Genomic DNA, 18646 nt, shown 5'->3' with positions numbered 1-18646 from the left:
AGACACGAGGCGGGCGGGGACGGCGGTACCCGACGGCGACCGAGGCGGCCCGCGGCTTAGAAGAACGCTCTCACCCACCGCCTCCCGCGCCCCGCCACGCCTCGCCTCGGGCGACCTCCGCCTCTGGCACCGCCCCTGCGGGCGTTGGTACAGCCCTGCCCGGCGCTCCCCCGCCCCCCCGAGGAGTGGAACCGCCCGCACGGGACCGTTTAAAATTCGAGACCTCGCCGGCTTCCCGCCCTGCGCCATCGCCCGCTCGTGCCCGCGCCCGGCGCGCGATGGCGTCACGCGGACGCGGCCCACCTCCCCCCGCCCCCGTTTTTAGCCTCATTCACGTTTTGGTTCCGTCGCGACATCACACCCCTCCCACCCCCCCAAAATCAACGGCCCGGTGATGCCGTGCGCACGCGCAGTCGCCCCGCCCTTCTCCTCCCCCCCCCCCCCCCGCCCTCTCCCCTCCCCGCCTCTGCCGCCGCTGCTGCCGCCGCCACCGTGTGGGCGAGCGCCTCCGGAGGGGCGGGGGCGGCGCCGCGGGAGCAGCACAGCAGCAGCAGCAGCAGCAGCAGCAGCCGCCCCAGCAGCCGCCCCAGCAGCCCCGGGCCGGCGGTAGCGGTTCCCGGTGCGTGGCCTCCGTTAGCGTTACGCCAGGGACGGCTTTAGGCAAGCCTTCCCCCCCACCATCATCCCCCCCCATCACCGTTTTCTGCCTCTCCGCTTGCTTGCGTGTGAGGGGAGCGCGGCGTGTGGTGCCTACGCCGGCATTGCGTTTCAGGTGAGGGAGGGGGGGAAGCAGAGGGAGAGCGGGGAGGCAGTCGCTTCCCCCTCCCTCGTCAGCGCCTCTCCGGCGGCCGCGGGCGCGAAACCCCGCCACTCCCTTGCTTCTCTTCTGCCGGCGAAGTCAAAACAGCCCCTTTCCCAAAATGGGCTGCACGCTGAGCGCCGAGGACAAGGCGGCGGTGGAGAGGAGCAAGATGATCGACAGGAACCTGCGGGAGGATGGCGAGAAGGCGGCCAGGGAGGTCAAGCTGCTCCTCTTAGGTAAGGGCTGCCGTGAGGTGAGGGTCCACCTGAAGTAATCCCTTCCTCCCCCCGAGCCTGAGGGAAGAGCTTCCCTGAGGTAAGAGCGGCCGTGAGGGGAAGAGCTTCCCCGAGGGAAGGTGCCCCCTCGCCCCCCGGCCCTGAGGTGAGGGTCGCTGTGCAGGCGCGGGCGGGGCAGGTGCCCTCCGAGCCGGCCGGCAGCTGGTGCGGCACCCGGGGGCGGCTGAGGAGAGGGCCCGGCGGCGAGGGCGGGCGGTGGGATGCGCTCCTGCTCGGAGGAGGTGGCGGGGGGGCCGCCGCTCTGCCGCCGTGGGGTGTGTGCTTCTGGCCCCGCGCAAGTTCTGGGGGCGAGGGGAGGCACGGCAGCCTGCGAAGGCAGGTGGGCGCCTCGGCTGCCTTCGCAGCGAGAGGCAGGGCCGTTCTGGGGACGCGGTACGGCGCAGTTTGACCCGGCGCCCTGGTTGGAGCGGGCCCTGGCTTCGACACGAAGGGGGATAACATCTCAAACTTTGGACGTGGATTCTGTGTGCCTCTGGTCAGAGGAAGGAGACTTTAGATTGGCGGATGTTTGCTCTTAACGTTTCTTCTAGACCCGAACATCTCCCAAACTGTTGCTGTAAGAATAAAGTACAGAAAGCATCAGAGGAACAGAAGGCAAAGCGCCATTTAACTTTTCAGATTGTTTTATTTTTGTGGAAGTTGCTTGTAATGCTGCAGTCTTACAACGAGAAGTACAACTGTGATGGGGGTTCTAAATTTATAATAGAAAGACTCACATAATACACTATCTTGTGTTCCTGTGTCTTGCTTCAAAAGTACTCGAAAGCTAGCTTTTTGTGTATTTTAAGTGACATGCCTGTGTGTAAGTAAAGTAAGATTACATTTTAAAAATTACAAGAAAAAAACGAAGCGAGGGTTTTTATTAGAAATACCTTTGTGCAGGACTAAAACTACTGTACAACTTGTGGACAGCTGAATGCTGCAAGATTTGCATTGTATTAATGTCGGGACTTTTGCAGTATATGCCGTATAGATAAACCAGACTGTATCCTTCTAATCCGGAGTTACAAAGCTGTTGATCTGCAGCTTTCCTCGTGCTGCCCTTCCCCTCCCAGAGCTACAGTTTCAAGCAAACGTTAAACGACTGCCCCATTTCTCACTCCCATTGACATTGGTTTTGCTAAACTGTAGTGAAGAGAGCACTGTAGACAAGCAAACATTGTGTAGACCTCTTAAATAACTTGTTTCTGTTGCTAAATTCTAAAATAGTTCCAGAAAGGTGTAGGAAACTGAAACACTTCCGTGTGTAGATGAAGAGAATCTAGTAGGGGCGAAATCTAGTGTCCTAAAACGTGTTTATAGATTTAAAATTTTGCTTATGAGAGAAACAATTAAAGCTTTTATTTTTGGTTTGTTTTCCAGAAAGTGTTAGGCTTTTGGTTGGTGTTGTGCCTAGTCCTGTACGCCTTTGGAATCTTCTCTTGCATGGAAAGGTTATCCTGTATGGGATCAATAGCAGTCTTGCAGCAGATGTTACTGTCTCTTTCAAAGGTGGCAAAGTAATGCTTTACATGTCTTCTGGCAAGGCATTTTAAATGATTTTTCAGTATTTTGCTGTTCTGTATGGAACTTTTAGTACATGTAGTTTGGTAGTCGTCTTCATATCTTTCATCATATTCTGTAGATACGGATAAAGTCCACATCTATAGAAAGGTGCTTTAAACTTGAGAATGAATTTTGTCACTATTTTAAGTTGCTAATGCTCTTATGTATAAAGTCCTAAGTTATGATATTTTATTTTTGAATTTTATAAATTCTGTGGCTTTAATATAGAAAAGCGTCTGAGAAAAGTATGGGGTTTTTTTCTGGACTCTTATGAAATCTTAGGATATGAAACAAATGCTCAAATACATGTGTTTTCTCATTGTGTTCTGAGCAGTAGCTCAGTTGGTTTGATATTTCCCCCTCCCCTATTCAAAAGAGGTATGGAAACTAGCTGGCTAGGTCCTTTTAGGACCAGTATTTGAATAATTATTTAAACAAAAATTACCTAAATGTTTACTGAACTCAGAATGAGGTTTAGTATATACATCCATGGATGCACTTGTGTATTTCACATGTCTTGGAATGAAAGTTTTTCTGTTACTTTTCCTTGCAACTGTGTCAGATGTCTTAAATGTTATGTGAATGCTTTTCTGATGGCAAAACTATTTAAAGTTACTTCCACTAGAGTCACTTTCTTCTCACCGCTCACTTTCCCAATTGCTTGTTCAGCCCATATGTCATAGTTTATCATCTACTCGGTTGTACTCCTACATCTATTTATGGGCTTGTTCTGTTAAAAAGATACTGAAATAAAAGGAAAAGTACAAACTGTGGTCTGCTGCCAGGAAAACGCAATGTGTGAGAGGCATCTAAAATATCTTGCTTATGCAGAAAAAGAGCATGTAGCTGTATACCTATTGACTCAGTAAGACAGATTTATTCCAGCATTTATTAAAACTATATTTTTGTGTGGTGATTAGAGAATCCTACTGAAGCTTGAGCTAGAATGCTCAACTGAGGGAAGATGTGTTTATAAAATCAGTCATCAGTCTATTTCTAGCCTTTAAATTAAATTTATTCTATTATATGCTTTTAAAAAGTTTTTTCTAAAACAGGAAATTGCAGTGATTTAATTAAGAGATGGATGTGACATTGCTGTACCTAAACTATGACTTTTGAACAATATCACTGATCCATGTTAGATTTATATTTTGTTGTCTTGTCTCTAGGAAGAAGCAGACATATTTAAGCTGCACAAAATACTACCGGCCTTGGATATTCTAACTTCTTTCATCATATCTGTAATTTGGTGCACCGTTTTGTACAAATTTGACTGCAGGTCACGCATCAGGTCTTGGAATAAAAATACTGGATTCTGAACATTATCTACGTGTAACAATATTTTAACCATGTAATTCTATGCATTTCAACGTGCTATCAGAACAGCAGGAGAACCTTTTCCGGAAAATTTCTGGGCGCCATCCTCATTATTAGAAGTAAGCTGAATTTGAGCAAGTAGTTTGTAAGCCAAATAGAAAATGCTTGTTTATACATGAAATTTGGTGATTTTATTTTTTAAAATCATTAAATAAACTAGTTTCTTTCATTTAAAATTATTTTCAGTCAATGTGTGACAAAGAAATACTTAAATTTAATGGGAAATCGACAAAAAATATGTGCAGTCTAGTACATTGTCCAACACTAAAAACTTAATATAGGAAAGTACTTTTCCTTAAGCACTTTAATATTTGTGTCAAGTTGACAGTTCCTAAACTTCTGTTTCCCCATTGTTTGAAGTAATATTTTGTTTTATGTTTTGTTGTTGTTTCTTGTAGATAAGGTCATATGCTCACTGTGGGTGAGATTTTTGAAAAGCAATGTATGTTCTGGCTGGCTTCCAAGTAGAGAAAGTAGTAGACTCAAGTTGTCTTTGTCTTCCATGGTTCTTTCGTGTTTTAGTGTTCAACAAATAAAAATTCCAGTGGTGTTTGCAGAATGAATGTAATTCTACTGATGTTGAGAGATAGTGGTTCTGTGTGACTGATCTGTGTGCTGCATTAATATACATGTGATCCTGGTCAGGTGTGGATTTGCAAGTACATTTCTGTTGAATTAGCTAAAGCACATAAGTCTGAATTTATGCCAACTGCAGGAGAACAGGCAGTACCTCATTTAGTAGAAAGCCTTCTGGTATGAGGTTAACTCATCAGGTTTTATGAATACATTCAAACTGGCAGCATGAGTTTACAGGATTAGCTCTTTGTCTTGTGGATTATCACATTCTTCACCTAATATAGCAAATTCAGTGTTCAGGTTCTTAGTATTTTGAATGAAAAAGGCAATAGATGTGTATTAAACATTCTTTGGGAGTGAATCCAGGGATCCAGGAGGTCACGGACCCTATATTTGACAACTGTAATTATCTGTCTTCTTTCTGGATAATCACGTTTGTAGACTTAAGTTCAATGGATACCTTTATACTCATGACCAACAGAGCCACTTTTCCATTCCTGAACAGATCCTTGTGATTCATACTGGAACACTGGCATGTTGCATTCTTAAAGACACCCATTTTTTAACTTAAGACAGAGTACTGCTCTTAATCTTTCTCATACCAGTTTTTCCTGTTCCTTAAGGCAATAACTAGAACAATTCTGTTCAGTTCTTCTAAAACTTCATATCTCAGGCATCTTTTTCTGGCTGCTCTTTTGTTACAGACCTGCATCTTTCTGTCTGCTCAATCAACTGACTCCCACTGCATACTCATCTTTTTGACAGCACGATCCTCACAGTCCTTGGCAATACCTGCCATCCTCCAGACCTGACTGCACATTCAACTAAAAAAATATATGTATGTTGTTTGTACCATTACTTCTCTTGCCTTTCTTCCAGAGTATTCTCTTTCTCCACAATCGCCGTGAAAAAAGGCTTTAGAAGTCTGAACTTATAAGAGCTCTCAAAAAAGCCTTATTCTCACAAAAAAGTAGTGCACATTTCAGAGATGTTGACCTCATCTTTGTAAGTTATGCCAGCCTAGTCTAAAACACTTCTGACAAAATATTTCCTGTCTCACCTTCAGAGACAACTATCTATAAATATTTACAAAGTCCATCTCTTATTTAAAAGCTGTTTTGTGATACCTAGAAGTTAAATGTTTGTTTAGTTGGTGTTTTGTGGGTTTATTTTTTTTTTTCCCCCTTCTTGGTGTTGTCTGTCTGCCCCAGCTCTCTTCCCCCCCCCCCCCCCCCCCCCCCCCCCCCCTTCCAACTTTCTGCCTGCCTGCTTAGATTTAGCAGGAGTTCTGAACTAGGAGCTCTCTTGCATTTTAATATGGTACAGTTGGACTCTGGCAATCAGAATGTTATTTATGTGTACTTTTATATCTGGCATCATAGTTAAGTCAATTAAATCCTCCAGCCTTTGTACTAAATATAACAATAATTTCAAAGAACAAAGTCAAAATTACTAGATTTCCATAGTGTAATAACCCCCCTTATTTTTGTCAAAGGAGGCTTATGGATGTACAGAAAACAGCCATTCAGTTACGGTTGTGTTTGTATAGTTGCAGTTGGCGTTCTTTTATGCTTGTCTCTTTCTATTTGAATGTTGGTGTAATAATTTACAACATCATAATATTGGTCTTTAATGCGTATATAGACTTCTTCACTACAATACAAATTATCTTTAGTGATTTCAGGTCATCTGTTGCATTATTATTTTAAATATTTTTGAAGTTTCATTATAAAATCAGCATTTATGATTGTATCATGATTTTAATTCTTTAACATTCTTAGGAAAAAAATTATTTCAGTACAAGTTGTTTTAGAAAGGGCTGAAAAGAAACTGTACATTTTGTACTATGTCATGATACCACTAATGGCGACTTTACTTTTTTCTCGTGATTAAAAAGTGTGGTTATGGATATGTGAAAACTATTTTAACTTATCCTTTGCATAAGACATTAAGTTGTTTTTTTTCCTATTTTAAGAGTTAGACAGCAAACATTTTAAGCTTAAAAGATGATTGTCCTTCAAGTTGTCTTTAAAAACAATGTAATGCTTTCCCCTTCCCCCCCCCCCCCCCTCCGAATTAGAGACAAGGCAAAAAGCTTGGTAAGGTACTTCTTGGTAAGCTGTTCACTTGCCAGCATCAGTGGTGCCTCAAGACTATGCATAAGTTCTGTAATACATTGACTTAATTAGTTTCTTCCTACTCTTTCTGGCAGCACAGTTTATTGTATCATCATTCTGCTGATACTACAGTTTACTCCAGTCCTATAGATTATATTACTAAAATGATTGTGTATTTAAGTGAACCTCCTTTTAGGAAGTTATTTTGAACTCACTTCAGAACTAAAGTTTACAGTACAGCTCCTCACATAGTTGTGTTGGCACAACTTGTCCGTGTTTGCGACTCTTCATAACCCTTTCACAGCGTAGCTGTAAAAAGTGTTAGAATTGGGGATTTGGAAGATGTTTCCTGTTATCATGGCTTTGCCCACGGTATTTGCAAAGCTGTGGAGCCAGCTTCAAAATCTCTGGAATTGTCTATAGTTTGAATATGTAACAGGAAGGGAAGTATCATGTATCTGTTTATGCTGTCCCAGCAAAATGGCCTAAAAAAATCACCTAGTGTCACAGATAACGCATATGGGTGTTTCTTCATTTGAAAGTATGTTGTTTGTTCAGATCAAATTTTGACTTTCTGTTTCATTTTGGTTTAATTGATGGCAAGCCCCTTCCTTGAAAACCATATTTCTGTGTCATTTTTTTAAAATTTCTGTTGAGATCATTCTTTTAGGATCTTGACTGATGGGGGTAATTATCATAGAGCATTTAAGAACCAATTATTTAAATAAGAGATTTGTTGTTAAACACATGATAAGCATATAAATTGCTTTCCTTTCCTGACTTTGGTAATTGAAGGGTCATTGAAGCTCTGAAAAACAAAATTTCTTGTCTGTATAGGTATCAACTTAAGCCAAGTAGTGGTGTTGACATATATCTATATATGGGCGCTATATATTTATATCTAGAGATGCATGTAAACTGCAGTATTATATGTACCTGTATAAATTGATACTGAAATCAGAAAATACTTTTCATAAAGCTACTTATTTAAAGGAATCAATACCATTTGAATATACAGTGCTTCGACTTATGAAATAAACTGTACCTCATTGCTTTTTCATATATGCTTTTTAGAAATGTAGTACTGCATTTGAAGTGCGTGATGTACTTAGCAAAGGTACCTGATAAAATCTTTAGTGAAATATAACAGTCTCTAGGCAACCAGAATGGACAGGAAGTCTTCATAATCATTGCTCTAAACAGATTGTTTTTAAAGAAGAAATCAATGTACTGTAATGAAAATTCCTGTTGAAGCTGTGAGGCAGGTTTATAATTCTTAATATCTTGTAGAATTTAATATGGTCTGTTTCTTGAAATGAAAATACTGTTAGAATCAAATGGTTACCTGTATCCCATCTTCCCTTTGCAAAGTTGATAAAATAATTTCTTGCATACAACTGTATGTTGTTTTTTACGTGGATGAAGCTGTTGTAGTTGTTTGGCTCATGATATGAGTTGTTAACCCATTGTGGTTGTAAGGACATTCTGAATCTGGGGTTTTTTTTTAGTATTTTTCCAGTAAAACTTAAGAGGTTCTTGCCTACTTTCTAAATCCATATCAGAACACTGGAAATAAGCAGTGCATGTTGTAGTGCATACTGTAGTGACGTAAGCAGTTGAGCCATTCTAGAAGCTCTGTGTTGCTCAAAAGGAAAGTGCTCTCAGCATCTGGCTGAATGGTTTTGCCCTTTCCCTGGGACTTTTAAATGCTTAATTCAGTTTTGTGCTTGTTTACTATTAAAATTGGCTGTCCTGTTTGGATTTAGTTTGCTGCTAGAGTGTTTGGTTTAACTGGTTTTCGTAATGGTCTGGTGAGGACCTGAATAAAAGCATGATGAGGATCAAAGATACGTGCCCTATGCAGATGGAGTACTGGAAATGCATAGCAGTGGGTGGAGGGGGAAATGTGTGTGGGATAGGATGCATTCTGCATTTCTGTGTCACAGTTTGCTGTAGAATAGGCTTAGGAACAATGTGAAATTGTGTGCACCTGCAAGGTCTGGTTGGTAGACATGTTAAACTGTATTCAAACCCCACTTATTTTAAAACCTCACTGCTGGAATGGAGATAGTGCTAGTCTTTCTCAAGAAGAGTTTTGATTAGGGCACTCGATCAGAAAATCGAGGTAGGAGTTTGTTTTCATTCCAAGTCCATGGAGTCTCAGGCCTGTGGTTCCTTATTCTTCCAAATAACCCTTCTTCCCTAACTTAAAGGTCATAGGCTTGACTCGGAAGAATCCTCTTATACCTAGCACTTTGTGAAGAATGCAAGATGGTGGTGGACAAGAAGCATAACTGCCAGTTCAGTGTCCAAACAGTAGAGAGGAGAATGGAGATGTTAGTCTCCAGTTATAACAGTAAAGTTGTACTGATATTATAAACAGAATACAGTGTGATTGTAGTATTGAAATGCAATTTTAGAACTTGCTATGACTGGAGATAAATGTCTTGCCATAGCAAAATTTGAAGTAAACATGACAATTGTCTTAAGTATTTATAGATTTTATTTAATTAAATGTTATTTTGAATGGTCATTGATTTCAGAATCTGCCAGTAATGTACTGTACAAGGGTGGAATGAAAATAAGCTGCTGTCTCATTTAAACAGTCTGTATTCTTCATGCATTAAATATTTCTTGAAGCGTTTTAAAAGTCGATTTCTCAACTGTATGCAGGTTCAGTTACTGATCCTTAATAAATCTGGTAAACTCTTAGCAAAACCATTATATGCTTTCTAAAGCTCTTAAAGACATTGACAGGGATTCCTTCTAATATGCTTTAGTGCCTCAGTATTTGTTAGCAAAGGCTGTTGTTTAATTCCTAGGTGAGAGACTACTTAGGTTATTTTCTCTGTCTCCTGTTCCGGAACATAGGGCCTTTTGGGGCTAGATTAGAATGGCCTTTGACAACATACTTGTTTGAGGCCTAACAAGCTGCCATTTATGCAGGTATCTATCTTATTCCTTGTTTCCGGGCTTGTTAAATACAACTGCCTGTTTGAATGGGTTGAAATTTTTATATACTTCAAAGCTTTCTCAGTTTAATTTGAGACCAGTTAAATACAAAGTCTATTCAAACAACAGCAAAGGGCCAGATTTTTGTTTTAGTACTATTAACCACAAGTAATGTTCTGCTTGTTAGATAACTTTGTGTGGAAAAATGCATGTGCATGTAACAAGAATATGGTTGAGTATACACATGAATTTTCTTTCCTGGTTCAAATACAAATAAGTGTTCTGAAAATGTTTGCTTTTGAAAAAGATCAGTCTGGATAGGTAGATGTTTTCATTTAACATTTCATTTAATTCCTTACAAATTTTGGTGGAGGTGGAGACTTTTCTGTAGCGAACTATCAATGTGCTTATTCTCTTTATTTTTGTGGATCTTACTCCTCAAGCTACAAGATGAAAAACACTTAAGTTAGGCATGGATGAAGACTGAGAATTTATGTGAACTAAGGTTTACTGTACTGCTTTTACAATAGTGGACTGCCTTTAGTATAACTACATTTGCCCTGGTATAAACTTTGACAGTACCCATTTATCTCATTTGCAAATAATGCCTTGGTGTTACGTGACAAGTAGAGCTTTGAATAAAATCAGTTTAGACTTACATGAGAGGTCTTTTTCCTGTTTTGATATGAATGCATGCACCTTGCTTTCTGGTTTTCCTGACTCTGTGCAGTTACATGGTAATATGAGGTAGCAGGGACTGTTAGGTCTGTCACAATAGTAGATAATGCAACAGCAGCAGTGCTGTTCTGAATTGCAAGTGGAGCCTGAGATGAAAACATGCTGTGAACTCCAAGCTCTTTTGTTGTGTCTCTCCACCAGAATAACCTGCATAAAGTATGCCTCTGTTGCAGTGAGGGTTTTTTTTTTGTTAAGTGTCTTTGATTGTGATGAATGGTAGTCTGCTTAGTAGTAGCAGTTCTCTCTGGTATCTCAGTCACTGAAGCTACCACCTTTGCACACCATATTTATAGCTCAGTGAACAGTAAAAGGCCATGAAGGCCTACCACTGTCAAGAAAAATGTCAGGGCACTCTGGATTTCTAGAGGTTTATTAGATACATATTTGGAGGTCTGGATGAGGCATGCTGTACTCTGGCAGAAATTGACTGTAACTGTTTTGGTAAACATTGTAAGAGCAAAGGAGGTGGTTCTTTCTGTTAAAGCATACAGCATCTATCTCATGTAGTGTGGTCATATACAATATCTACACAAACCCCTGTTCTAGAAGGTCCCTAATCATTCTTTCATACCTTGATTTCAAATTATGTAGTGATTGTGTCTGAGCATACTACTACATGCAGAAGAAGGTAAACACTTTTACTTCTTTTTTTTTTTTTTTTAAAGTAACAAATTTAAATCTTTTTTTTTTTAATTTTGAAGAGAATATCAGTTATTTGCTATTAGTGAAGATTCATTAGAAACACTTAACAAGTTTCTGGACTTTGAATTTTGAGGAGATTCCCAAATCTTTTATAGGATAGTAGTGTGGAGGCCGGCCTTTACGTTTAAGTAGTCAACTGATAATCTTGTCAAGCTATTGTCAGTATTGACATTTTAGATAAACCTGAAGTCACAAATGCTTTAGCCAGTGGTGGTGTGGCATATAGTTGTAAGGCAGCAAGCATGATTACTGTGTGTCTTTTATCTCTAAGTATGCATCCATTCCCTTATTAAATTTCTGACATAAGTAAGAAGTTTATTTCCAAACCTTTGAGTCTCAGCTTGACACAGTCCTTCTGGGTTTGGCATCTCACAGAAGAGAAGATACGCCTGTGTCTTTATTGAAGAAAATGATGCAGTACAATGGCACTGTCCCTCTGTAAAGCAATGATACTGTTTTTCAAGGCGTCTCATGTATATTCTCAACAGATAAGTCTTTCCACAGTAGAGTCGATTCCAAGGTACCTTATTTTCTTACAAATGTTTCACAGAGTTTCTGAAATAGGACACTTGGGATTGTACTGGTACTCTCCTCTGTAGTGGGACAGTGGCCACAATATGGTTTTGGTATAAGTGAAGCATGTAATGATAAAAGGGTTCCTACTGTATAACAGTAGCTGTACAGCCAATAGTTTGGAACAGTTGAGGACTATAAAAACAGTTTTGAAGAGCTAGATATAATTTGTATTCAAAAGCTGTGTGTATTCAAGTGTGTTTTACATAAAATTGCACATTAAAAAATTTTGCTAAGGTGTCTGCTTATCATATGCATCAAGTTCTACGCAAAAAGATTTCATGAAAAGATATTGAGTACTAATAGAAAATTTGAAATAGCTGGAAACTCAATTCATACTTCTCAAGATAAGGTAACTTCTATTCACATCTTTAAGGTTTGCAAAATGGAGTATGTGCTCATTTCACCATAAGCTTTATTTCTTAGAATTCATTGAGTTCTAGAGGTTATACTACATATAAACCCATATTTTTTCCTTTGTTATTTCAATAATAAACTAATTAATACAGTCTTTGTCACTTGCTTGTGTGTTTACTGTAGTAATAGTCTAGGTATCTGTTGTGGTCCTCAAACCAGGACATTATCTAAGAAATTTAAAGATTTGATTGGAGGTCTAGACATGAATAAACACACAGGATGCTAATGTAAGTTAATATGAGATTGTTTCTTGAGGTAATGTTTTATATTAACGGTTTCCTGAAATTATGTTTTATATAAAATGTATTAACTATTTTGTTGTGTACTATTGATTTCAAACATCTACTAAGAGCAATACTGAACACCTAGGAAAGAAATAATTAGTTGTAATTAATTCTTGATTTATTAGGGAATTTACAAAAGCGACAGTGGCTTACAGGTTTAAGTGGTGCTTCTGTGATTCTTTAGAACTAAACCAGCATGCAACTACTGAAACCTTGAGAATTATCTCAGGTCTTTTATCTGAGTCAGTGTCATAATTTTAGAATCTGTCACTCCTGTGGTTTCAATCAGTGATGTAATCTGGGTTTCACACTCTTACTACATGGCAAAGTTACTGAAATACTTTCTTCCAGATATTACTCACCCAGCTTCTTTTTTAACTCATTCATGGTTTCCTGGCATGTTCAAATTCCAGTACCTATGGAAATTCCAAGACTAATGTCACCTTATAATTAATGAGTACAGTCTGTCTTTGGTTGACTATATGAAAACAGTTGGGAGGGGAAAAAAAAAAACGCAAACTCTGTTTGTGCCAGCAACCACCCCAGAATTAGAAGAACACAAGATGATGGTGCATAGGTAGCGCAGCTGCTAGGCGACTTCAGAAAGGGGGAGTGGGGACACAAGACAGAAGGTAAATTTTGTGTGTGCTGGTGTCAGAGAATGTTTCGTTTAGTGGTCAGCCTGTCTAGTGGATGTGTTTGTGGGTTTCTTGTACTAGCATTGATGCATTTTGAATATAGGAACAATGATTAGCATCTTAAATTAGAATTCAAGTCTCATGTCTGGTAATGTGTCATGAGGTGATAAATTTAAGAGATGGTACTTCCAAGCTATCTGCTTTCCACATGCTTTTCTAAGAGATTACTGGCCCCGTACAGAACAGTAGAAATCACTGGACATTTAGCTTGTGCTGTGACCAGTGGCATCTGAGAAAGAGGTAGCATTCGTCTTGTGCTTTCCACTGTGAAATGCTAATGTCTGACAGAAGGACTGGGTAGGAGAGTTGTGGGGAGAGGACTTCACAGTAGGTGAATCCAACAATCTATGAGTCAATATGTTTTTATTTTAAATTTTGCACGTCTCTACGTTTATCTGGTACAAGTCTCCTGTTTTGCAGTCTGACAGGCTGACAAGCATCCACTGGAAGTTTTCTATTAATTGCTCTTGTCCATATTTGAACTATTTTCTGGCAACATACAAGACTATTCTACGTGCTTGTGGGTTCTGTTCCTTTGACTTAGTTGATGGTTCAAAGCCAGCCCTGTTCTACTCTTACTTTTCTATCTAACTCTTCTCTTAATCTAGGGTTTTTTTCCCAAAATTTATTGTACAATTTTTTTCTGTGTTAGTATTACAGGGAGTGTATTTGTGCTATTAGGAATTACTGTACTTGTCAGTTGGTTTCCTCCAAAGAGGGATACTATGAACTTGAAATTTGCTTTTTGTTTTAGTATTTGATTAGTTTATTCAGTAAGCAATTAGCAAATGCTTCACAAGTTAGAAATGTTACTGTTAAGGTTTCAGCACTTACAAACAGCAGTTTCTGTGCATGGGTGCATAAAACATTTGTTCCAGAAATTTGTAGTTCTGGAATGCTTGCTATGTGGCAGTGTGTGGGATAATAAATCATGAGACACTGAGTAGTTTACAGTAACATTTTTGCTGACCTGTTATTTTTAATTAAATTACAGAATACTTATTTAAGTTCTTTTTAAATAGAAACCTGCTCCATTTGGAAAGTAAAAGAATACTGTATCTCTCTAAAATTATGTTTGCTACAATTTCATACTAGTAAGTGATAGGACTATATAATCATTTAGGTTGGAAAAGACCCTTAAGATCAACAGAGTCTGTCTTTTGAATATTTTTTAGTAAGTTCTTGTGTAACTGGCCAAATAGCAGTTTGGAGAGGAAATATTGCTTTAGCTGTTTCTTAAACTTAAGCTTTGCTAGCCCTACTTAGTTCCTTCAGAGTATTCTACATGAAGTTGATCTGTTGTTTTTCTTTTATTGGGGTTTTTGTTTATTTCTTTGTTTTTTAAGACACTTGAACATGAAGATGCTTTGATTTTTCTCTCCATTTCCAAAGTTGAAAGTTGGCTTTGAAAGAAAAATTACAACACAAATTTAGTCCCTCTTATTTAGCTGAGCTTCAGATAAACCGTGCCATGGATGGTGCAGCAGGGTTAGTCATAGGCCTGGGTTTAGGTGCTCGGTATGAATTCACTGAGTGCTGTCATGACTCATGCTGGATCCAGGTAAATGACTGCTCTGGATAGCACCAAAACTAGCTGTGCAATTATTGGCATGTGAAGGTAGAGCCTGATTACTAAACTTTGGGGCAGAAGACCCTTCAGATTGTAGTAGAATCTGCATGGGGAAATGTGCTGTTTCCTGTGTTAAATTGTACTGTAGGACATGCTTTGCCTCCACACTTGGTCAATCTGCATAATGAAGTATAAGGATCTACCTGCTTTCTGGCAAGCAGGTGTAATGAGAATATTAGACTTGGTTGAAGTTACATTCCTACTGGACCATATAAATAAAAGTTTTAAAATTCTATGCTTTAAATTGGATTTAAATTGGATTGGATGTGTTGCTCCTTTATTTTTTTTGTGAGAAGCGCAGGAAGGACACAAAGTGTACAAGAGATGAAAATACTCATCAATTATTAGAGCTTTCTTTTGTCCAAGTGATGACCTAACAGCATAGATTTTCATTTAAAACTAAGTAAACTAAAAGTCCCCACCATTCTTTCAAATCCAAAACTGATACACTGCTGTTTTTCTTGTCTGAGCAGAACTGTCATGTTTTTGTTAATATTTTTTGTTATACATAAATAGTAACTGAGCCAATAAGACTCTCTGTTCAAATTGGCAGTAGTGAAGCTGAAATCAAGTATTACACTTAAGTAGCAGGCAATAAATAGCATCCTTTACGAGATGATTGAGGAATATACAATCAAGTCTGTCTAAATTTGAGTAGGGTTTGGTTGTGACAGTATAGCTAACTCTGACATTTTATATGCAGCTGTCACATGAAATATTTAATACTGCTTGCTCCTGACTAAAACTTTCTAAAACAGAATTAGTTCTCATTTTGCTGTGTGGACAACTTATTCAGACTGAGATAATCAAGGAAATTTTACAAATGCATCCATCAGAGAACCTGGCTGAGCTCTGTATTCAGGAGTGAAAAAAAAAAAAAATAAAAAAATCTCGTTTCAGTATGGGCCAGTGAGGTGCAATTTTCTTACATACTTTGCAAAGATTATAGGCAAGCTGCAAGCATTTTACCATGCAGTCAAAAAAAACTCACAAGCCCAAAGCAAACACAACTGTTTCTATTTTCCATTAAGTCAAATAGGGGAATGCATCTTCCAGGAACTCACTGTTGATGTTAGGTACTCTGTAATAATTTTTTTTTTTAATATGTATTGTGAGTGTTTGTGGTTATGTTACTGAGAGGACTTTTGTTAGAATTCTAGGTATTTAGTACACGTGAATTCTAACACCATAGAGAAACACGCATATTTGACACAGGAAAAAATAAGTAGAAACTGTATTACAAAATAATTAAATTTTGATACTGTAACTAGCCCCAACACTGACCTGCTCAGTTTGTCAAATATAGTGATTTTTTTAACAGAAAGAGCACTTCACAAGATGATATAAATTAAATGCTGTAGTAATATTTCTTATTATCTCCAAAATTGCTGTTGAATGCAGGGTTAAATAATTTCTTCAAATTGTTTGAAAAAAACATTAATCTAAAGTAAATTATGGTAATTTCATTAATAAGGCTCATCTTTAAACTTTTGTCACTTATTTGTGCTTATGTGCATAATTAGTTATTTACAGATTAAATGTTAATTTGGTTTATAAGTGCTCCGGGTGTCACAATAGTAAATGTCTTTTGTACTGGTGTCTCTGTTTTCTGTTTATGGTAATATGCTAGTATTGAAATTCCATGGCAGATCAGAGTCTAGGAACTATTGCTACTCTAGAAAAAAACTTGCAGTTTATTTAAAAAAAAAAATCTTGGACATTGGCTAAAGATGGCATTAAACGATATTAGATTGATGTTGACAGGCCTACTCAATTCCTTAGCTACTTCTGGAGCACGGTAGCTCCTGTTAGTGCTAACACCATTCTACTGTGTGTTGGAGGAAGGGAAGGAGTTCTAGTCATATCGGTACGAGTGCTGGGGAGGAGGTGGCACAACTTTTGGCAGCCAGTCCTAAATTGGCTTGAGCCTGTCAGGAATCTACCTATTTGGTTTAATAGGAGGAATATCCTAAAGGCATCACTATATAGTAGTCAAAGTATAGAAATATTTTGTTATACTGACATCAAATAATATTTTAAGTTTGAAGAAACCTCTAGAGGTCATCTAGCTCAACCTTTGGCTCAAAGCCAGTCTAACATCAAAATAGACAAGGTTGCTCACAGCCTTGTCCAGTTGAATCTTGAAGATCTCCAAAGCTGAGTTTCTACTTCCTCTCTGCCCACTCCGTTCCAGTGCTCAACCCCTTCCATGGGGGTAGGTTTCCTGCCTCCCCCCACTTCTGTGAAACTGCCTGTGCTGCAGCTGCTTGATTGCCTCACGTCTGTTTTGTTGTATACCTCTGAGAAGTTTGCTTCTGTCGTCAGCACTCTTAAGTGGGTTTTATGGAGAGTACAGCAATTAAACACACACCTCACTTCCTCTTCCCGTAGTCGTTCCAGGATTAAAAAGCCCATTTCTGTGTAGTTTTTCCTTGTTTGCCATGCGTACCAGCCCTCTAATCAACTAAGGGACCTTCTACTGGTTTTTGTCTAGTTTATCAGTATCTCATGTACAGGATGCTGAGGAGGGGAACAGGACAAAATACTTGGATACAGCGGCATGGATGCTGACTGGTGGAGAATAACAGCTTCTTTTCGCTTGTTGACTGCAGTTTTGCCAGTGCAGCAGTGGTAGCTATTGGCTGGGGTAAACCCAAACACCCACACAGATGCTTGATCATGGTCCTCACCCTCAGGCTAAGGAGAATATAGAAGGAAGGCAAGAAGACTTGTGGATCAAGATAATGACTTTTTAATAGGGAAAGCAAAAGCTTGCATACGCAAGCAAAGCAAAAAGAATTAATTCCCTACTTCCCACTGGGAGGCAGATGTTTGGCCACTTCCTGGAAAGCAGGGCCTCAGCGTGCGTAGTGGTTGGTTGGGAAGACAAACCACAAATGTCCATCCACCCTTCCGCCTTCATTTCCTGAACTTTTACTGCTGGGCACAGCATCATGTGGTATGGAATATCCCTTTCGTCATCTTGGGTTAGTCGTTCTGGCTATGTCCCTTCTCAACCTCTTGTCCACCCCCAGCCTACTCACTAGGGGTGGGAACAGTGGAAAAGAGAAAAAGCTTTGATGCTGTCAGTGCACTTTTCAGCAATAGCAAAAACACTAGTGTGTTATCAATACTGGTTTAGCCGCAAATCCAAAGCGCAGTGCCATATGGGCTGCTGTGAAGAAAGTTAACTCCATCCCAGCCAAACCCAGTGCAGCAGCTTGGTATGCAGTTGACCTTTATTGATGTAAGGGCCCGCTATTGACTCTTCAGGTTGTTGATCCCTACAGTTGTTTTCCACAAGGCCTAACCCATTAGTCCCAAGTCTATTACTGCATGGGTTATTCTGTGCCACTTGCAGGGCTTCACATTTGTCTCTGTTCACTGTCATGAGATTCCTGTCAGCTTAGTCCTCTGGCTTATTGAGGACCCTCTGAATAGCACCTCTGTTCCCCAGTGTTGTGACCAATTCCTGCCTCCTAGACTGATGTTGCCTGCAGACTTGATTTGGGTGCATTCCATCCTGACTTTCAGGTCATTGCTGAAGTTGTTAAACTGTATTAGCCCAATGTCATCTCCTGAAGATTGCCTCTTCTAGCTGGCTTCCGGTTAGATTTTAAACTGTTGACCAGAAGTCTTTGTCTGTCTGTCTAGGAAGATTTTCAGGCACCTTGAAATCGATATTTATCCAATTTGATACAAGGATGCTATGGGAGGTGGCATTGGAAGCCTTATTAAAGTCAAAGTAAATTATATCTGTTGGTGTTCTTCATTCCCAAAACCAGCCATTAACTTGTGGAAAGTTACCAAGTTAGGCACAGTTTGCACTTTGTAAAGCCATGCTGGCAATTCCTAGTCACCTTCTTCTTGTTCGTGTGCTTAGAAATTACTTCCAGGAGTATTTGCTCTAGAGTTAGCTTGAGGATTAGGGTGAGGCTT

At 39.6% G+C, this 18646-nt stretch overlaps 1 protein-coding gene across 1 annotated transcript in view; it reads left to right on the top strand.

Moving 5' to 3' along the window:
* The first annotated feature begins 536 nt into the window (after nt 1-536).
* GNAI1 (G protein subunit alpha i1) overlaps nt 537-18646 on the top strand; it is a 40960-nt gene continuing 22850 nt past the window's right edge. The window contains exon 1 of the mRNA XM_082486621.1: nt 537-1038. Within this exon, the coding sequence (XP_082342747.1) occupies nt 921-1038 (118 nt within the window). The 5' untranslated portion in view covers nt 537-920. The remainder of the gene's footprint in view (nt 1039-18646) is intronic.

This window comes from Vanellus vanellus (genome assembly GCF_965231255.1).
Source record: "Vanellus vanellus genome assembly, chromosome: 1".
In the NCBI taxonomy this organism is placed as follows: domain Eukaryota; kingdom Metazoa; phylum Chordata; class Aves; order Charadriiformes; family Charadriidae; genus Vanellus; species Vanellus vanellus.
This window is presented reverse-complemented; position numbering and strand designations above follow the sequence as displayed.